A 20,113-nucleotide genomic window follows, 5' to 3' on the forward strand; every position below is an offset into this window, starting at 1 on the left:
CATTGCCCCGCCTTCTCCCCATAACTTTTATTATGATGTGGCAGGTGGTATTTGCCAGGCTGACCAACTCCACAATGGAAACTTGGCCTTGCTACCACAATGGATTTGCAATTTGTATTTATTATGAGAAGGTTTGGGCACTGAATTCAGAAGGAATGAGTCCGCTAACATATTTAGAGATTTTAAAAATTAAAATAAAACATTTACAAAAGAATAAAACACATACACAAGATTACTGTTACACAGTTACTTTATAACTATGCTCAGAATTTCCTAATTAGCCAGACTCCCAACTATACACCCACTTTAAGGCAACAGTCCAAAATATATTTTAAATTTATAGAGACAATCCAGCAAGGTTACCACAAGCACCCACTTGACAGTGGAATTCCAGAGGCTTTTAACACAACTTTGGTTACTGGAACAGTGGACTTCCGCAAAGTGGCTCGAGGCTTTTCCACCAAGTCTGTTTCGCAGTGTACCTTTCAGATCTCACACAACCATACCCCATACAGCCTTTCATCATTCTCTAAACATATTTCTCCTTCTTTGATTTGTAAATCCCATTGCTCCCCCATATCTTTGGAATTTATTTTTCTCATAATATAAAACTCTTTTTTGTTGTCATTATGGTCAGCACTTTTGGGAAAAATCAACATAATAACTTTGCCCTATTTATCTTGCCAGTTGTAAAAACCTCATCGTGTGTCTTGAAAATCCAACCACTTTTCCCCTTACCTAAAAAATGCAAATACTTCTTTCCTTAGTTCATCCATTAGCATTTCAAATGCCTTTTTACACCTAACCCTTTTGATAATTTAAACCTTGCCATCTACCCATCTCTAATTTAATTAAATCAGCCACACACAGAACCACACACACATACTTAAGCCGACTTTACAATATCCCACAATAATATTGTGAAAAATATGACAGTTTCGTGACACCCTGCACATTCTTCCTTTTCAAACTAATTCCCTTTTGAATGCCTTGATTGAACCTGACTCCATCACACTCTCAGGCTGAGCATTCCAGATCCTTACCCACTTGCTGTGTGAAAAAGTTTTTCCTCGTTTCGCTTTTGCTTTTTTTTACTGCTTACTTTAAACCTCTGTCCTGTTGTTCTCGACACTAAGACCAATGGGAATAGTTTCTCCCCATCAACTCTGTCCAGACCCCTCATGATTTTGAATGCCTCTATCAAATCTCTCAACCTTCTTTTCTCTAAGGAAAACAGTCTTAACTTCTCTGATCTATCTTCATGACTGACATTCCTCATCCCTGGAACCATTCTCATGAATCTTTTCTGCACTCTTTCTAATGCCTTCACATCCCTCTTAAAGTGCAGTGCCCAGAACTGGATGCAATACTCCAGCTGAGGCCAAACTAATGTCTTATACAAGTTTAACATAACCTTCTTGTTCTTGTACTCTATGCCCTATCAATAAAGCCTAGGATACTGTCAGTTTTATTAACTGTGCTCTCAACCTGTCCTGCCACCTTCAATAACTTATGTGCAAATGCACCCAGGTCCCTCTGCTTCTGCACCCCTTTAGAGTTGTACTCTTTATTTTATTTTGTGTCTCTGTGCTCTTCTTACTAAAATGAATCACTTCACATTTCTCCACATTGAACTTCATTGCCACCTATCTGCCCATTCCACCAACTTGTCTATATCATTTTGAAGTTCTACACTATCTTCCTCACAGTTCATAATGCTTCCAGGTTTAGTATCATCTGCAAACTTTGAAATTGTCCCCTGCACACCAAGATCCAGGTCATTAATATATATCTGGAAAAGCAAGGGTCTCAACACTGACCCCTGGGGAACTCCACCATAAACCTTCATCCAGCCTGACAAATGTCCACTAACCACTACTCTGTTTCCTATCATTCAGCCAATTTCACATCCATGTTGCTACTGTCCCTTTTATTCCATGAGCTATAACTTTGCTCACAAGTCTGTTGTGAGGCACTTTATCAAACACCATTTGGAAGTCCATGTACACGACATCAACAGCATTGCCCTTATTAATACTCTGTTACCTCTTCAAAAACTGCAGCAAATTAGTTAAACATGATTTTCCCTTAAGGAATTCATGCTGGCTTTCCTTAATCAACCCACATTTGTCCATGCGACTATTAATTTTGTCCCGAATTATTGTTTCTAGAAGTTTCCCCACAATCAAAGTTAAATTGACTGGCTGGGTTTAGCTTTAGACTCTTTTTTGAACAAGGATGTAACATCTGCAATTCTCCGGTCCTCTGGCAGCACCTTCGAGCCTAAGGAAAAATTATGGCCAGTGCCTCCTCAATTTCCACTCTTCCTACCCTCAGTATCTTTGGATGCACTCATCCGGCCCTGGTGCCTTATCAACTTTACATACAAAAATACGAATTAGGAGCAGGAGTAGGCTATTCAGCCCCTCAAGCCTGCTCCACCATTCAATAGGATAATGGCTGATCTGATTGTGGCCTCAACTCCACATTTCTGCCTACTCCTGATATCCCTTGACTCCTTTGTTAGTCAAGAATCTATCTTTGTCTTAAAAATATTTAATTACTCTGCCTCCACCGCTCTCTGGGGAAGAGAGTTCCAAAGACCAGCAACCCTCACAAAAAAATTCTCCTCATCCCCATCTTTGATGGGTGGCCCCTTATTTTTAAACTGCGTCCTCTAGTTCTGGACTCTCTCACAAGAGGATACATCCTTTCAGCACAGATGGTCTATCCAATACCTCCTCCTTATTAATTTTAAACCCTGTCAATGGCTGAATTACTTCCTCTTTCACCACGCCTGGGTAGCATCTTCTTCTTTGGCAAAGACAGATGCAAAGTATTCATTTAATATCTCACCCATGCCCTCTGCCTTCATGTGTAAATCCCCTTTCTGGTCCTTCATCAGCCCTACTCCTTCTTTTACCACCCTTTTACTATTTATATGCTTACAGAAGATTTAGGCATGAACCTGATGATGGTTGAAAGTTAAGGGCAGATGACTGGGCTTCCATTTGTCAGAGCTAGTTGTTACCTGGCACTTCTCGAACCCGGTCTCTGACTTGTAGATGTCAACAGAGGGTAGCTTTGGCAGTTTTGGGTTTTATTCAGTGCTGAAATAGGAAGCAGTTTGGTCTGTTTAGAGTTACATTGTAGAGTGTGGTTTGTGCTTTGTGACACCACTTCTCCAGTTAACATTGCGAGTAGATTGTTGTCTGCAACTGATTTCTCTTATTTTGAATCACTGTAACACTTTGTAGAATTGGCTGCAATTGCTGCAATTTGGCCATTGTCAGCTTCTCAATTCTGAGCCATTAAGTGTCACACCCAGTTGGGAACTTGATCTTTTTGGCTTGGATTGTCAGTCCTTCTATTTCTGGGCAGAGAACCAAGTTACCAGAGTGTCACTGTTTCAGTTTCTGGGATTCTTCTATATTTTTACTGCACTATAAATTCCACTTTTTTTAAAAGTGCAGTTGGCCAATGAGCCCTTGATGCCAAATACATATCATTAAAGGGGCCAAGGCAAGTTGATAAGGTGGTTAAAAAAGTATATGGGTTATTTGGGTTTATAAATAGAGGAGTAGAATATAAAAGCAAAGAAATGATGCTGGAACTTTATAAATCGCAATTTAGGCCTCAGATGGAGAATTGTGGACAATTGTGGGCATCATACTTCAGGAAAGATGTCAAGGCCTTGGAGAGGGTGCAGAGGAGAATTTACGAGGATTTTGGCGGGGATGAGGGACTTCAGCTATGAGGAGAGGTTGAAAGGGTTACGACTGTTCTCCTTGGAACACAGAAGGCTGATGGTTGAGCTAATAGAGGTTTATAAGATGATGAGAGGTTTTGATAGACGAGACAGAGAAAAAATTTGTTCCCTCTGGCGAGTGGGTCAATGCCCAGAGGTTGGAGATTTAAAATCATTAACAAAAGATCTAGAGGGGACATGAGATTTTTTTTCACTCAGGGTTGACAGGATTTGGAAGGGTGGTGACAGCTGATTCCATAAATAATTTTGAAAGTGAGTCAGGCGGTTACTTAAGGATGAGGGATCTGCAGGGTGGTGACAGAAAGTAGGTGTGTGGGACTAAGCACGACTGCTTTTTCAAAGAGGCAGCACAGGCATGAGGGGCTGAATGGCCTCTTCTGTGCTGTAAGTTTCTTTGATTTTTCTATGCAGTCCCTGAGCCCTGCAAATTGCACCGTAAGTGAGAGGGTGTTGTTGCAGTCCCCCAAATCTCTGCAGCGACAGTTAGCTGGTGATCAGGTAATCCTGCTGCTGACACCCCTGCATCTCTTCCCGACTTCACCCATTGGTATTTCTCCATCATTGCTGAAGCTCAGATATTTCCTACCTTCCATTCCTGTGTGCAGCACAATGCTTTGCATTCCGTTCCATCCAACATTGTTCTTCCCAGCTACATATTCTATTAACTCGTTGGTGATAGGAATTGGATATGTGAAGGAGTATCTCCCTGAGGTAGTGTTTGACTGATTGTAGCAGCATTGCTTGCCAAGGTGATCTGCCGTATTTGCAGGGAATGGTCATATTTAAAATGCAATGGAAAGAATCTAACCAGAGACCACTGCAATTTGTAAGAGTTTTGTTCCCCTGAATTTGAGATTAGAGCCCCTCCACAAGAGCCAGCGCGATGAATGGAATGAACTGGGGGAATAATTCTGAAAAATAGCCTAAAGGTTGGCTGGTGTGATTGTAGTGTCGTTTTACTGCTCTCTTAGAGCGTACAGACATGTTGCTGCAGTGCACGGGTTTCTGACTGAGGTTTTTGAAAGGCAGCTTGGATTGAAGTGAGCTACAGCTGTGCTCCTTTTCCCAAACGCCAGCTAGGAACAAAACTACCGAATGTTTCCAATTTGATAGACTAGCATGCATCACAAAGAAACAGCAGGAAACGTGGGAACCATTTCAAAACCAGTTAGTCTGTGTGTGTGTGCAGTAACTGTGGACCTGGAGTCTATTTTAACGAGATAGTGCCTCCTGGGGTCAGGTATAATCTAAAGGAGGGTTGGACACCCCTTGGGGCATTGCTGTGATAAAATCAGGGGTGGAACCAACCCGGAAGGCTATGGTGTAATATTGGTGAGGAAGTGTTCAGACTCATTGGAATAAGGAACTTGCTGCCTCTGAAGTTGGTTGGGTGAGAGAGGAACCGACTGAGGCAGTCACACTGAACTGGATAATGGAGGGTAGCAGTTTAAGTAGGTCAGTGTGACTGACTGTCAGCAGAGAGGATGAGGAAAGTGCAGCATAGTCACAATCACAGAGGATACACTGTGTGACTTTGATTAGGGACATCTCTGCTACTGCAGTAGTGAAAACATGTAGGCAGAGGTACCTACACCAAGTGAGGGAATATGAATATAGATTTAAGAGATGACAACAGGTTGCTGGAGTTTGGAGATGAATCAGATACAGAGTAAAGCTCCCTCTACACTGTCCCCATCAAACACTCCCAGGACAGGTACAGCATGGGGTTAGATACAGAACAAAGCTCCCCCTACACTGTCCCCATCAAACACTCCTAGAACAGGTACAGCACGGGGTTAGATACAGAGTAAAGCTTCCTCTACACTGTCCCCATCAAACACTCCCAGGACAGGTACAGCACGGGGTTAGATACAGAGTAAAGCTCCCTCTACACTGTCGCCATCAAACACTCCCAGGACAGGTACAGCACGGGGTTAGATACAGAGTAAAGCTTCCTCTACACTGTCCCCATCAAACACTCCCACGGCAGGTACAGCACGGGGTTAGATACAGAGTAAAGCTTCCTCTACACTGTCCCCATCAAACACTCCCACGGCAGGTACAGCACGGGGTTAGATACATGAAAAAGAGACTTGCATTTTTATAGCACTTATCATGGCGACAATGTTATACAGTGACAGACCGGACTTCACCAGTCCTGTACCCCAGTGTTATACAGTTACAGACCTGTCCCCACCACTACTGTACCCAAGTGTTATGCAGTGACAGACCATTCTCCAACGGTACTGTACCCCAGAGTTTTACATTGCCAGACCTTTCCCCACCAGTACTGTACCCCAGTGTTATACAGTGACAGACCTGATTCCCCCAGTACTGTACCCCGGTGTTATACAGTGATAGACCTGCACCCACCAGTACTGTAGACCAGTGTTATACAGTGATAGACCTGCACCCACCAGTACTGTAGACCAGTGTTATACAGTGATAGACCTGTCCCCACCAGTACTGTAGACCAGTGTTATACAGTGACAGACCTGCACCCATCAGCACTGTACCCCAATGTTATACAATGACAGACCTGCACCCATCACTACTGTACCACAGTGTTATACAGTGACAGACCTGTCCCCACCAATGCTGTACCCCAGTGTTCTACAGTGACAGACCTGTCCCCACCAGTACTGTTCCCCAGTGTTATACAGTAACAGGCCACTCTCCAACAGTACCTAGCCTCAGTGTTATACAGCAAGAGACCACTCTCCACCCGTCCCAGTGTTATACAGTGACAGACCTGTCCCCACCAGTACTGTACCCCAGTGTTAAACAGTGACAGATCTGTCTCCGCCAGTGCTGTACCCCAGCGTTATACAGTGACAGACCTGTCCCCACCAGTACTGTACCTCAGCGTTATACAGTGACAGACCATTCCCCACCAGTCCCAGTGTTAGACAGTGACAGACCTGTCCCCACCAGTACTGTAAACCAGTGTGAAACAGTGACTGACCTGTCCCTGCCAGTACTGTAGATCAGTTTTATACAGTGACTGACCTGTCCCCACCAGTACTGTTCCCCAATGTTATACAGTGACAGACCTGTCCCCACCAGTACTGTACCCCAATGTTATACAGTGACAGACCTGTCCCCACCAGTACTGTACCCCAATGTTATACAGAGCCAGGTTGGCTGTCCTGACACAGTCCCAGTTTCCTGGGACTGGCCTGGCATTGCTTACAGAACCTGGGGACTGAACCTGAGAATTTAATTCAGTTCATAACTCCAAGCACTGCAGCAACATCTCACAGTTCACAGCAAATTAAATCAAACACTCGTTATCAACTTGTTGCTTTAGTTCATACTCTCAGTGTGCAATTGCTCAAGCACAGATGCTGGCGCCTAGACGGAGAATTGAGAGAGATCTTTAAAGCTGGAAAGTATTGGAACCTTTTCTCAATCTCCTACAAACTCTCTACCTTAATGAGGGCAGTGAGCACACATGGAAATTCAGACAGCAATAAAAGAGGGAGACGGCTGAGTGTGGGGAGCTGGGGCTGAGGAGAGGAGTGTGAGCAACACCTGCAGGCAATAAACCTCACCGAGAAACAGGAAGCCGAGGCCAGGCCTGCCTGGGAGGAGACACTGGTGACGCCAGGCAATTCATCTTCCTGTTGATTAGCAGGAGGCCCTCGCTGGGACAGGCTCCTACCTCGCAGGCATACAGGAAGACAGCTAATGAAATCCATAAGGGAGCTGTCTGAATCGGCCACAGAGAATGGTTTTCTTGGCAGAGGAACCACACTGTGTTTATCCTGCTGACCTCATGTGAGCTTCCACATACAGTCTCATGACTGTCATTCCGAATGTAACAGTTCAAGAGAGCCCAGGGATCGAGGCAGTAACACGAGAGGAGGAAGGACGATATTCTTGTCAATGTTTACCCAGCCTCTGGCTCTCTGCAGTCGCAGCATTCCTAACATGTGTATCCAAGTAACCTATTATTGGGGCGGGGTGGTAGGGTTGGGGGGAGCAGGGGTGGGGGGGGGGTTGCAGAGTTTCTGCAAGCTCAGGTACAGGAACAACCTGCTCAACAAACCTACATGAAAATGCCAAAAGCAACCACACACCTGGAACCTCCTCACCACAGCTTGGGGGTCACTGAAAATACTCAGGTACCCACTCCCTCCAGCTCAATGCATGAACCCAGGCAACACTTAACTTACTCTATCTTAGAGTTGAGAAGTGAGCAGAGAGAAACAGGCCATGAACAACACACACATATTTCAATCCTGTTTAAACAAGTTAAGACACAAATAATTAAATCTCACTGAGCTTTCCACATTCTGACACCATCCTGCTAATCTTTCAGTTAGATTCATGTCGTTGGGTTTAACATCCATTCATCGCGCAGTACAAGCTCGTTCAAAAATTCAACTGAATAAAAGGGCTTAAGCAGTTCACCAGAACATGCAAAACAAAACAACAAAAGAATCCATCAGCTGGGGAATATCATCCAGAGGGCAGCAAAATATTCAGAGAACAGAAATCATCGAGTTAGTCAAGAATGCGGGATGTAAGAGATTAAATATAAATAAACATTGATCCTCATTCACCAACCTCCACTCAACTGGAGAGGGGGCAATTACACAGCACAGGATGGGGCCATTCAGCCAAACATGCCTATGCCAGCTCTTTGAAAAAGCTATACAATTAGTCCCACTCCTCTGCCCTTTCCCCGCTGCCCTGAAAACATTTCCACTTCAAGTATTTATCCAATTCTATTTTGGAAAGTTATCTTTGAATCTGTTTCCACCACCCTTTTAGGCAGCTTATTGCAGATCGCAATTGTTCTTAGATCGGGTCCTTCTGTGCTGGACTCCAGGCATGGAACTTGGTTCTTAGATTGTAGACATCCTCTGGTATCTGCTTAACACTTGCTTATTAGTACTACATCTAAACAGGTTAGAGTAAGCATGTTGCTCCTAGGCATGATTCCAAGCTCTCAAGAGAGAGAGAGAGAGAGACTGTCCAATACTTGACTGACTGATGTCACTAATGCATCATCATCTACATTATATATTATCATATGCTATCTTTTAACCCTTTCTACTACAACAATTAAAAGGTTTTCCTTATGTCCACATGGACTCTTGCCAATTATCTCAAATCTGTGACCACGAATCAGCAAATACCCTGCCACTCAAAACAGAATACACAACGGCCTTCACTCATGGACGCTCATACATCCTCATGAATGGGGAAGGCTCTGCACTGGTTATTACAGGCTGTCACAGCTCACTGGGAAGCACACTAATCACTGAGATAAATAGTCCGAGGTTCAAGTCCAATTCAGCAACTCAATAGTTAAACCAAGGCTAACGTCCCGTGTTATACAGTGACAGACCTGTCCCCACCAGTAGCCCAGTGTTATACAGTGACAGACCCTTCCCCGCCAGTACTAGACCCCAATGTTATACAGTGACAGGCCGGTCCCCACCAGTTCTGTATGTCAGTGTTATACAGTGTCAGACCTGTCCCAACCAGTACTGTGCCCCAGTGTTACACAGTGAAAGACCCGTCCCCATTAGTACTGTACCCGAGTGTTACACAGAGACAGACCAGACCCTACCAGTACTGTACCCCAGTGTTATACAGTAAAAGACCTGTCCCCACCAGCACTGTACCTCAGTGTTATGCAGAGACAGACCTTTCTCCACCAGTGCTGTACCCCAGTGTTATACAGTAAAAGACCTGTCCCCACCAGCACTATACCCCAGTGTTATGCAGTGAGACCAGTCCCCACCAGCACAGTACCCCAGTGTTATACAGAGACAGACCTTTCCCCAGCAGTACTGTACCGCAGTGTTATACAGTGACAGACCTGTCTCCACCAGTACTGTACCGCAGTGTTATACAGTGACAGGCCAGTCACCACCAATACTGTACCGCAGTGTTATACAGTGACAGGCCAGTCACCACCAATACTGTACCCCAGTGTTACACAGTGACAGACCTGTCCCCACCAGTCCAGTATCCCAGTGTTATACAGTGACAGACCTGTCTCCACCAGTACTGTACCCCAGTGTTATACAGTGACAGACCTGTCTCCACCAGTACTGTATCCCAGTGTTATACAGTGACAGACCTGTCTCCACCAGTACTGTACCCCAGGGTTATACAGTGACAGGCCAGTCACCACCAATACGGTGCCCCAGTATTATACAGTAAAAGACCTGTCTCCCACCAATGCTGCACCCCAGTGTTATACAGTAAAAGACTTGTCCCCACCAGCACTATACCCCAGTGTTGTACAGTGACAGACCTGTCCCTGCCAGTGCTGAGCCCCAGTGTTATACAGTAAAAGACCTGTCCCCACCAGTACTGTACCCCAGTGTTATACAGTGACAGACCCATGACCATCAGTCCTGTACCCCAGTGTTATACAGTGATAGACTTTCCCCACCAGTGCTCTACCCCAATGTTATACAGTGACAGACCTTTCCTCACCAATGCTGTACCCAGTGTTATACATTAAAAGACCTGTCCCATCAGTCCTGTACCCCAGTGTTACACAGCAACAGACCTGTCCCCACCAGCCCTATACCTCAGCGTTATACAGTGACAGACCTGTCCCCACCAGACCCGTACCCCAGTGTTATTCAGTGACAGGCCTTTCCCCACCAGTCCTGTACCCCAGTGTTACACAACAACAGACCTGTCCTCACCAGTACTGTATCCCAGTGTTATACAGCGACAGAGCTGCAGCCATCAGTACTGTACCGCAGTGTTATACAGTGAAAGACATGTCCCCATCAGTACTATACCCCAGTGTTATACAGTGACAGACCTGTCTCCACCAGTACTGTACCCCAGTATTATACAGTGACAGACCTGTCTCCCACCAGTACTGTACCCCAGTGTTATACAGTGACAGACCTGTCCCCACCAGTTCTGTACCCCAGTGTTATACAGTGACAGACCTTTCCTCACCAGTGCTGTACCCAGTGTTATACAGTAAAAGACCTGTCCCCATCAGTCCTGTACCCCAGTGTTACAGTGACAGACCTGTCCCCACCAGTCCAGTATCCCAGTGTTATACAGTGACACAGCTGCAGCCATCAGTACTGTACCGCAGTGTTATACAGTGACAGACATGTCCCCACCAGTACTGTACCCCAGTGTTATACAGTGACAGGCCAGTCACCACCAGAACGGTGCCCCAGTATTATACAGTAAAAGACCTGTCTCCCACCAATGCTGTACCCCAGTGTTATACAGTAAAAGACCTGTCCCCACTAGCACTATACCCTAGTGTTGTACAGTGACAGACCTGTCCCCGCCAGTGCTGAACCCGTGTTATACAGTAAAAGACCTGTCCCCGCCAGTACTGTACCCCAGTGTTATACAGTGACAGACCCATACCCATCAGTTCTGTACCCGTGTTATACAGTGACAGACCTTTCCTCACCAGTGCTGTACCCAGTGTTATACAGTAAAAGACCTGTCCCCATCAGTCCTGTATCCCAGTGTTGCACAGTGACAGACATGTCCCCACCAGCACTGTACCTCAGTGTAATACAGTGACAGACCTCTCCCCACTAGTACTATGCCCCAGTGTTATACAGTGACAGACCATTCCCCACCAGTGCTGTACCCAAGTGTTATACAGTAAAAGACCTGTCCCCACCAGTACTATGCCCCAGTGTTATACAGTGACAGACCTGTCCCCACCAGTTCTGTACACCAGTGTTATAGTGACAGACCTATCCAAACCAGTACTGTGCCCCACTGTCACACAATGACAGACCTGTTCCTACCAGTGCTGTACCCCAGTGTTTTACAGTGACAGACCTTTCCTCACCAATGCTGTACCCAGTGTTATACAGTAAAAGACCTGTCCCATCAGTCCTGTACCCCAGTGTTACACAGCAACAGACCTGTCCCCACCAGTCCTATATCCCAGTGTTATCAGTGACAGACTTGTCCCCACCAGCCCCGTACCCCAGCGTTATTCAGTGACAGGCTGCCCAGAGCTGCAGCCATCAGTACTGTACCGCAGTGTTATACAGTGAAAGACCTGTCCCCATCAGTACTATACCCCAGTGTTATACAGTGACAGACCTGTCTCCACCAGTACTGTACCCCAGGGTTATACAGTGACAGGCCTATCCCCACCAGTACGGTGCCCCAGTGTTATACAGTGACAGACCTTTCCCCAGTGCTGTACTCCAGTGTTATACAGAGACAGACCTTTCCCCACCAGTCCTGTACCACAGTGTTATAAAGTGACAGACCTGTCCCCACCAGCACTGTACCCCAGTGTTATACAGTGACAGACCTCTCCCCACTAATACTGTGCCCCAGTGTTATACAGTAAAAGAACTGTCCCCACCAGTCCTGTATCCCAGTGTTATACAGTGACAGAGCTGCAGCCACCAGTACTGTACCCCAGTGTTATACAGTGACAGGCCAGTCACCACCAGTACGGTGCCCCAGTATTATACAGTAAAAGACTTGTCCCCACCAGCACTATACCCCAGTGTTGTACAGTGACAGACCTGTCCCCGCCAGTGCTGAACCCCAGTGTTATACAGTAAAAGACCTGTCCCCGCCAGTACTGTACCCGTGTTATACAGTGACAGACCCATGCCCATCAGTTCTGTACCCCAGTGTTATACAGTGACAGACCCATGCCCATCAGTTCTGTACCCCAGTGTTATACAGTGACAGACCTTTCCTCACCAGTGCTGTACCCAGTGTTATACAGTAAAAGACCTGTCCCCATCAGTCCTGTACCCTAGTGTTACACAGTGACAGACCTGTCCCCACCAGCACTGTACCTCAGTGTTATACAGAGACAGACCTTTCCTCACCAGTGCTGTACCCCAGTGTTATACAGTACAAGACCTGTCCCCACCAGCACTGTACCCCAGTGTAATACAGTGACAGACCTCTCCCCACTAGTTCTGTGCCCCGGTGTTATACAGTGACAGACCTGTCCCCACCAGTTCTGTACACCAGTGTTATAGTGACAGACCTATCCAAACCAGTACTGTGCCCCACTGTCACACAATGACAGACCTGTTTCTACCAGTGCTGTACCCCAGTGTTATACAGTGACAGACCTTTCCTCACCAATGCTGTACCCAGCGTTATACAGTAAAAGACCTGTCCCATCAGTCCTGTACCCCAGTGTTACACAGCAACAGACCTGTCCCCACCAGTCCTATACCCGAGTGTTATACAGTGACAGACCTGTCCCCACCAGACCCGTACCCCAGTGTTATTCAGTAAAAGACCTGTCCCCACTAGCACTGTACCCCAGCGTTATACAGTGCCAGAACCATTCCCAGCAGTACTGTACCCCAGTGTTATTACAGTGATAAATATGTATCTGCCAGTACTGTACCCAGCGTTAGACAGTGACACGCACAAGTCAGTGTCTAGATCTGTGACTTGTGTGCTCTCTCAATTCAAAAGAGGACATGTTGTGAAATCTGACTCTTCCTGTCACATTGAAATGCCAGTGACAGGGCCAACAGGAAATGACAGTCAGGGTTCGAATGAGGGTGGGGGGGTGCAGCCACAGACAGGAAGTGTCTTTGCCAAGTATTTCCTGCATGTTGAGATCAGGTTGCTACTCTGACAGCCTACTTTACATTTAGACCAGGAAATGACACAATTACAGTTACACAGGAGGGAATGGATCAAAATAAATTTTCGATTTGGACACTCACAACCAGACAGGCAGCTCCTGCAACAGGAACATCCTACTCAACTGTTACATCTTCACATTGTAAAGCTGCTATAAAACCTGGTGCTTTTTGTTTTACGCTTTGCAAAACCTTACAATAAAAAGAACTTCTAGTTTCCATCCAGTTACTGAATTAGACTGATTCAGAGCAACACAATATGCGGATATACAATCTACCCCCTCACCTGCAATTACTGGCCAAGGTGTGATGCTGAAAGTACACCATGATCTTGATTATACCTGGGGCAAGGAGGAGAGGGAGCTCCAACAATTGGACTGTGTCTCCCAGACTCAGAATGAGAATTCACCAGGATCCCGCCCCCAATTCCTCCTGTCTGACCCTGACCCTGAGTACCTTTATGAGGATAGTGAATGCAGATTTAATCGTTCTGCCTCCTGGAGTTCCACAGGTGATCCACACTCCCTAGTCAGTACCACATGCGGAAGATGGACATAGATTAAGGCACCCGTGTACCACAAACCATGTACCCCACCTTCTCACTAGTGCCCGCGTACTCTTTATCAAGTATTTCTCCAATTCTCAGTGAAAGTTCCTACTGAATCTGCTTCCAATGCCCTTCCAGGCAGCGCATTCCAGATCACAGCAACTCGCTGTGTTAAAAATGTCTCACTTCCCCCTCTGCTTCTTTTGTCGATAATGTTAAAGTACGCAGTTCCTCAGGTGGAGGCAATGCCAATGGATTAATTCTGCTCACATTACCAGCACCTCCACTGGTGACTGCCTGGACAGACTGAGTGAGGAAGTTGTTCAGAGACGTACCTGCGGACTCTGTCCTCCGAAGCCCATGCTGTGAGATGAAGGGATGGATATTGTGTGTGGTGCCAGTGGTGAGCTGATAACTGAGAAGGGAGAGCTCATTCCATTCACTGGAGAGTTCAAAGTGCTTATAGGTGAATGTAGTTGTCCGGGGGAGCTGATGGTGGGACTGACCCCAGACCCCATCATTTGGGGGTGAACAGAAGGGGCATTCATGGCTGCTCCGGTGGAATCACAATTCATTGACACACTCATACAGGACGAGGAGTCTGGAAGGAGAAAAAAGTCAAATCTTTTAAAATGCTGAACTAAAACATAGCATTACCCTCATTATAAAGCTCAGTTACACACAGCTCGACGACCCATAATACATGAAGGAGTCACACTGGCACACAGATCAATATCCTCTCATACAAAACAAGGTACACTGACAGACATTACCATCCCATAATATAGGGGCAGCATGCTACCCAACCCAATGGTGGCTGGCTATCTAAATGTTAAAGACATCACTGGAAAACCTTAGCCAGTTGAGACGGTGCTGCAATGGCAGTCCACTTCAGGAGAGAGTCACTGGGCTTTGAGCAGGACAGTGAGAAAACCGGGTGATATTAAACCAGCAAAATGGGTCCTTAGCTATTCAAGTGATTTGTTCACCAGACCCTCAATCATCAGGAACAGGTCGACTGGTACACAATGTGTAACACAACGCACAGGATAGGGGCATTTCAAACAGCGTACAAACAGGAGTGGGGCATCCAATCCATACACACAGTCAGAAGGGGTACTGCAGGAGTGCTGCACTGTCAGAGGGTCAGTACTGAGGGAGCGCCGCACTGTCGGAGAGTCAGTACTGAAGGAGCGCTACACTGCCGGGGGGGGGGGGTGGGGTCAGTACTGAGGGAGCACCGCACTGTCAGGGGGGGCGGGGTCAGTACTGAGGGAGCGCCGCACTGTCAGGGGGGCGGGGTCAGTACTGAGGGAGCGCCGCACTGTCGGAGGGGGGGGTCAGTACTGAGGGAGCGCCGCACTGTTGCAGGGTCAGTACTGAGGGAGTGCTGCATTGTCAGAGGGTCAGTACCGAGGGAGCGCCAGTTGTCGTCATCGGTCCCTCAGAATTGAGGATGACGTCCATCAGGCTTGGAGACTTCAGATAACTTAGGAGCCCAATTCTAGACCTACATGTTCTTCTGTAGTGGGGGCACGTTGTTGCACAGGGGAGTAGAAATTGCAGTACTGAGGGAGCGCCACACTGTTGGAGGGGCCATCTTTCCAATGAGACAGTAAACCAAGGCCCTTCTGCCCTCTCAAGTAGAGATGCAAGGATCCGCTGCACTATTTTGAAGAGGAGCAGATGTGTTTTCACAGTTGCCTTGGCCCATATCACTATAACAGATGGTGTGATCATTATCACATTGCTGTTTGTGGAATCTTGCTGTGTGCAAATGGCTGCCATGTTTCCTTTATTACAACTGTAACTTTACTTCAACATATTTCTTATTGGTGATTTTGTTCAAGGCTGTGATCGCTAAATATTTGGACTGTAAGGGAATCAAGTGATAAGGAGATCAGGAGGAAAAGTGGACTTGATGTCAAAGATCAACCAAGATCTTTCTGACTGCAAGGCAGATTCAAAGGCTGAATGATCCACTCCAGCTACTCTCTTATGTTTGCAATGCTTAACTGGAAGGGATAGGGAGTGCAATTTCCGATGTTATGAAAAACTCTGTAAAAATGCAGATCTTTCTTTCGTTCTTGATGGTAGTTATATTACTGAGCACTCTCACATCCTTAACTGGATAGTTTCCAATAGTAACAGGACATGGCTGGTTTACACTACTCCAGAAAAGTCAAGGCAAGTCTTGTATACCATTCAGATACCCCCAGCTGGTGACAGACCTCAGGCCCAAGAAGCCTGTTTAACTCTTGCACATAGACAGCAACCTCTAAGATAAAAGCAAAATACTGTGGATGCTGGAAATCTTAAATGAAAACAGAAAATGCTGGAAAAGCCAGGCAGGTTTAGGAGTATTTGTGGACAGAGAAACAGAGTTAACGTTTCGAATACTTATGACTCTGTTTCTCGCTCCACAGATACTGCCAGACCTGCTGAGTTTTTCCCAGCATTTTCTGTTTTTATTAAAGCAACCTCTAGACTGTTATCCCCAGCCCATTCCATATCCCCAAGACTGCCCACCTAGTACCACCCAGACTGCCCCGTATCCCCCACACCACCCCATACTCCCCCAGATCACCCAGTACCCCCACCACACATAGGTGCCACACCCCGCCCCAGACCACCCAGTAAACCCCAAACACCCACACCCTGATAAAACTGTGCAGGAAGATCAAGGTGATTACCAGCAACACCCAGTCACTGACCTCTCACCGCTCCTTTCAAGCTGCTCAATACTCTCAAACTCCAGTTGCCAGGGGGATTATCAAGCTGAAAGTCACTCAAACCAGATTGGCCCCATTTGGGACCACTCCCCTCCCTAACCTCCAGGACTGTCCCCACTCAGGGACCCTCCCAAGGACTGACCCCCTTCAGGGGCTCCCCCAGGACTGGCCCCGCTCAGGCCTCACCCACCCCCATCCCCAGGACTGGCATCACTTGGAAAGCCCTGGCACAGCTCCAATTAAATTTCCCAATTTGACTGATAGGTCCTGCAGTCCTGACACAACCAGTCGTGAATGGTGCTGGACAATTAAACAGTGGAAGACACGAGTGACATCCCCAAAGTTCAAGAGAGTCGGGGGGCAGAGGTGAGTATGTGTGGCCATTACCAAGGAGAAGGTGCGAGGAAAACTGAAAGGTCTGAAGGTGGATAAATCACCTGGACCAGATGGATTACACCCCAGAGTTCTGAAGGAGATAGCTGAAGAGATAGTGGAGGTGTTAGTAGTGATCTTTCAGGAATCACTGGAGTCAGGGAGCGTCCCAGAGGACTGGAAAATCACTAATGTAACCCCCCTGTTTAAGAAGGGAGTGAGGCAAAAGACGGGAAATTACAGGCCGATTAGCCTAATCTCAGTCGTTGGTAAGATTTTAGAGTCTATTATTAAGGATGAGATTTCAGAATACTTGGAAGTGCATGGTAAAATCAGGCAAAGTCAGCATGGTTTCATCAAGGGGAGGTCATGCCTGACAAATCTGGTAGAATTCTTTGAGGAGGTAACGAGTAGGTTAGACAAAGGAGAGCCAATGGATGTTATCTACTTGGACTTCCAGAAGGTCTTTGACAAAGTGCCGCACAGGAGGCTGCTCAGTAAGATAAGAGCCCATGGTGTTAGAGCTAAGGTATTAGCATGGATAGAAGATTAGCTGTCTGGCAGGAGGTAGAGAGTGGGGATAAGGGGGTCCTTTTCAGGATGGCAGCCGGTGACGAGTGGAGTTCCGCAGCGGTCAGTGTTGGGACCACAACTTTTCACTTTAAACATTAATGATCTAGATGAAGGAACTGAGGGCATCCTGGCTAAGTTTGCAGATGATACAAAGATAGGTGGAGGGACAGGTAGTATTGAGGAGGAGGGGAGGCTGCAGAAGGATTTGGATAGGTTAGGAGAATGAGCAAAGAAGTGGCAGATGGAATACAACGTGGGGAAGTGTGAGGTCATGCACTTAGGTAGGAAGAATAGAGGCATGGACTATTTTCTAAATGGGGAGAGAATTCAGAAATCTGGAGTGCAAAGGGACTTGGGAGTCCTAGTCCAGGATTCTCTTAAGGTTAACTTGCAGGTTGAGTCGGTAGTAAGGAAGGCAAATGCAATGTTGGCATTTATTTCGAGAGGACTAGAATATAAAAGCACGGATGTGCTGCTGAGGTTTTATAAGGCTCTGGTCAGACCACATTTAGAATATTGTGAACAATTTTGGGCCCCGTATCTTAGGAAGGATGTGCTGGCCCTGGAAAGGGTCCAGAGGAGGTTCACGAGAATGATCCCAGGAATAAAAAGCTTAACATATGAGGAACGTTTGAGGACTCTGGGTTTATACCCGATGGAGTTTAGAAGGATGAGGGGGGATCTGATCGAAAGTTACAGAATACTGAAAGGCCTGGATAGAGTAGACGTGGGGAAGATGTTTCCATTAGTAGGAGAGACTAGGACCCCAGGGCACAGCCTCAGAGTAAAGGGAAGACCTTTTAGAACAGAGATGAGGAGAAACTTCTTTAGCCAGAGAGTGGTGAATCTATGGAATTCATTACCACAGAAGGCTGTGGAGGCCAGGTCATTGAGTGTATTTAAGACCGAGATAGATAGGTTCTTGATTGGTAAGGGGATCAAAGGTTACGGGGAGAAGGCGGGAGAATGGGGCTGAGAAACTTATCAGCCATGATTGAATGGCGGAGCAGACTCGATGGGCCGAATGGCCTAATTTCTGCTCATATATCTTATAGTCTTATATCAAGAAACGGCTGAAGGCAGTGGATACTGCAAAGTTTATGGGCCCTGACAATATTCCGCCAATAGTACTGAAGGCTTGTGCTCCAGAACTTGCCACGCCCCTAGCCAAGCTGTTCCAGTACAGCTACAACACTGGCGTCTGCCCGGTAATGTGGAAAATTGCCCAGGTATGTCCTGCGCACAAAAAGCAGCACAAATCTAGCCCAGCCAATTATCACCCTAATCACTAGTAAAGTGACAGAAGAGGTCATCATTAGTGCTATCAAGCGTCACTTGCTTAGAAATAACCTGCTCACTGATGCTCAGTTTGGGTTCCGTCAGGGCCACTCAGCTCCTGACCTCATTACAGCCTTGGTTCAAACATGAACAAAAGAGCTGAACTCCCAAGGTGAGGTGAGAGTGACAGCCCTTGACATCAAGGCAGCATTTGATCAAGTGTGGAATCAAGAAGTCCTAGTAAAACTGGAATCAATGGGAATCGGGGAAAACTCTCCGCTGTTTGGAGTCATGTCCAGCACAAAGGAAGATAGTTGTGGTTGTTGGAGGTCAATCGTCTCAGCTCCAGGACATCACTGCAGGAGTTCCTCAGGGTAGTGCCTTCGGCCCAACCATCTTCAGCTGCTTCATCAATGACCTTCCTTCCATCATTAGGTCAGAAGTGGGGATGTTCGCTGATGATTGCACAATGTTCAGCACCATTTGCGAATCCTCAGATACTGAAGCAGTCCATGTCCAAATGCACCAAGACCTGGACAATACCCAGGTTTGGGCTGACAAGTGGCAAGTAACATTCGTGCCACACAAGTGTCAGGCAATGACCATCTCCAACAAGAGAGAATCTAACCATCACCCCTTGATGTTCAATGGCATTACCATCGCTGAATCCCCTACTATCAACATCCTGGGGGTTACCATTGACCAGAAACTGAACTGGACTAGCCATAGAAATACTGTGGCTAAAAGCACAGGTCAGAGGCTAGGAATCCTGCAACGAGTAACTCACCTCCTGACTCCCCAAAGCCTGTTCACCATCTGCAAGGCACTGGTCAGGAGTGTGATGGAATACTTTCCACTTGCCTGGATGAGTGCAGCTCCAATAACACTCAAGAAGCTTGACACCAACCAGGACAAAGCAGCCCGCTTGATTAGCACCACATCCACAAACATTCACTCCCTCCACCACCGCCTCACAGTAGCAGCAGTGTGTACCATCTAAAAGATGTACTGCAGGAATTCGCCAAGGGTCCTTAGACAGCACCTTCCAAACCCACAGCCACTACCATCCAGAATGGCATGGGCAACAGATACATGGGAACACCACCACCTGGGAGCTCCCCTCCAAGACACACACCATCCTGACTTAGAAATATATCACCATTCCTTCAGTGTCACTGGGTCAAAATCCTGGAACTCCCTCCCTAACAGCACTGTGGGTGTACCTACACCACAT

At 46.7% G+C, this 20,113-nt stretch overlaps 1 protein-coding gene across 5 annotated transcripts in view; it reads right to left on the reverse strand.

The window, feature by feature from the left end:
• rxrab (retinoid x receptor, alpha b) overlaps positions 1–20,113 on the reverse strand; it is a 100,049-nt gene that overhangs the window by 43,589 nt on the left and 36,347 nt on the right. For 4 of the 5 annotated variants that reach the window (XM_078550248.1, XM_078550244.1, XM_078550246.1 and 1 more), the window contains one exon: positions 14,260–14,525. The exons of the other annotated variant lie outside the window; for it this stretch is intronic. In XM_078550248.1, the coding sequence (XP_078406374.1) occupies positions 14,260–14,511 (252 nt within the window). In that variant the 5' untranslated portion in view covers positions 14,512–14,525. The remainder of the gene's footprint in view (positions 1–14,259; positions 14,526–20,113) is intronic. 5 annotated transcript variants of the gene reach the window in all.

The sequence above is a fragment of the Cetorhinus maximus genome, chromosome 10 (genome assembly GCF_964194155.1).
Source record: "Cetorhinus maximus chromosome 10, sCetMax3.hap1.1, whole genome shotgun sequence".
In the NCBI taxonomy this organism is placed as follows: domain Eukaryota; kingdom Metazoa; phylum Chordata; class Chondrichthyes; order Lamniformes; family Cetorhinidae; genus Cetorhinus; species Cetorhinus maximus.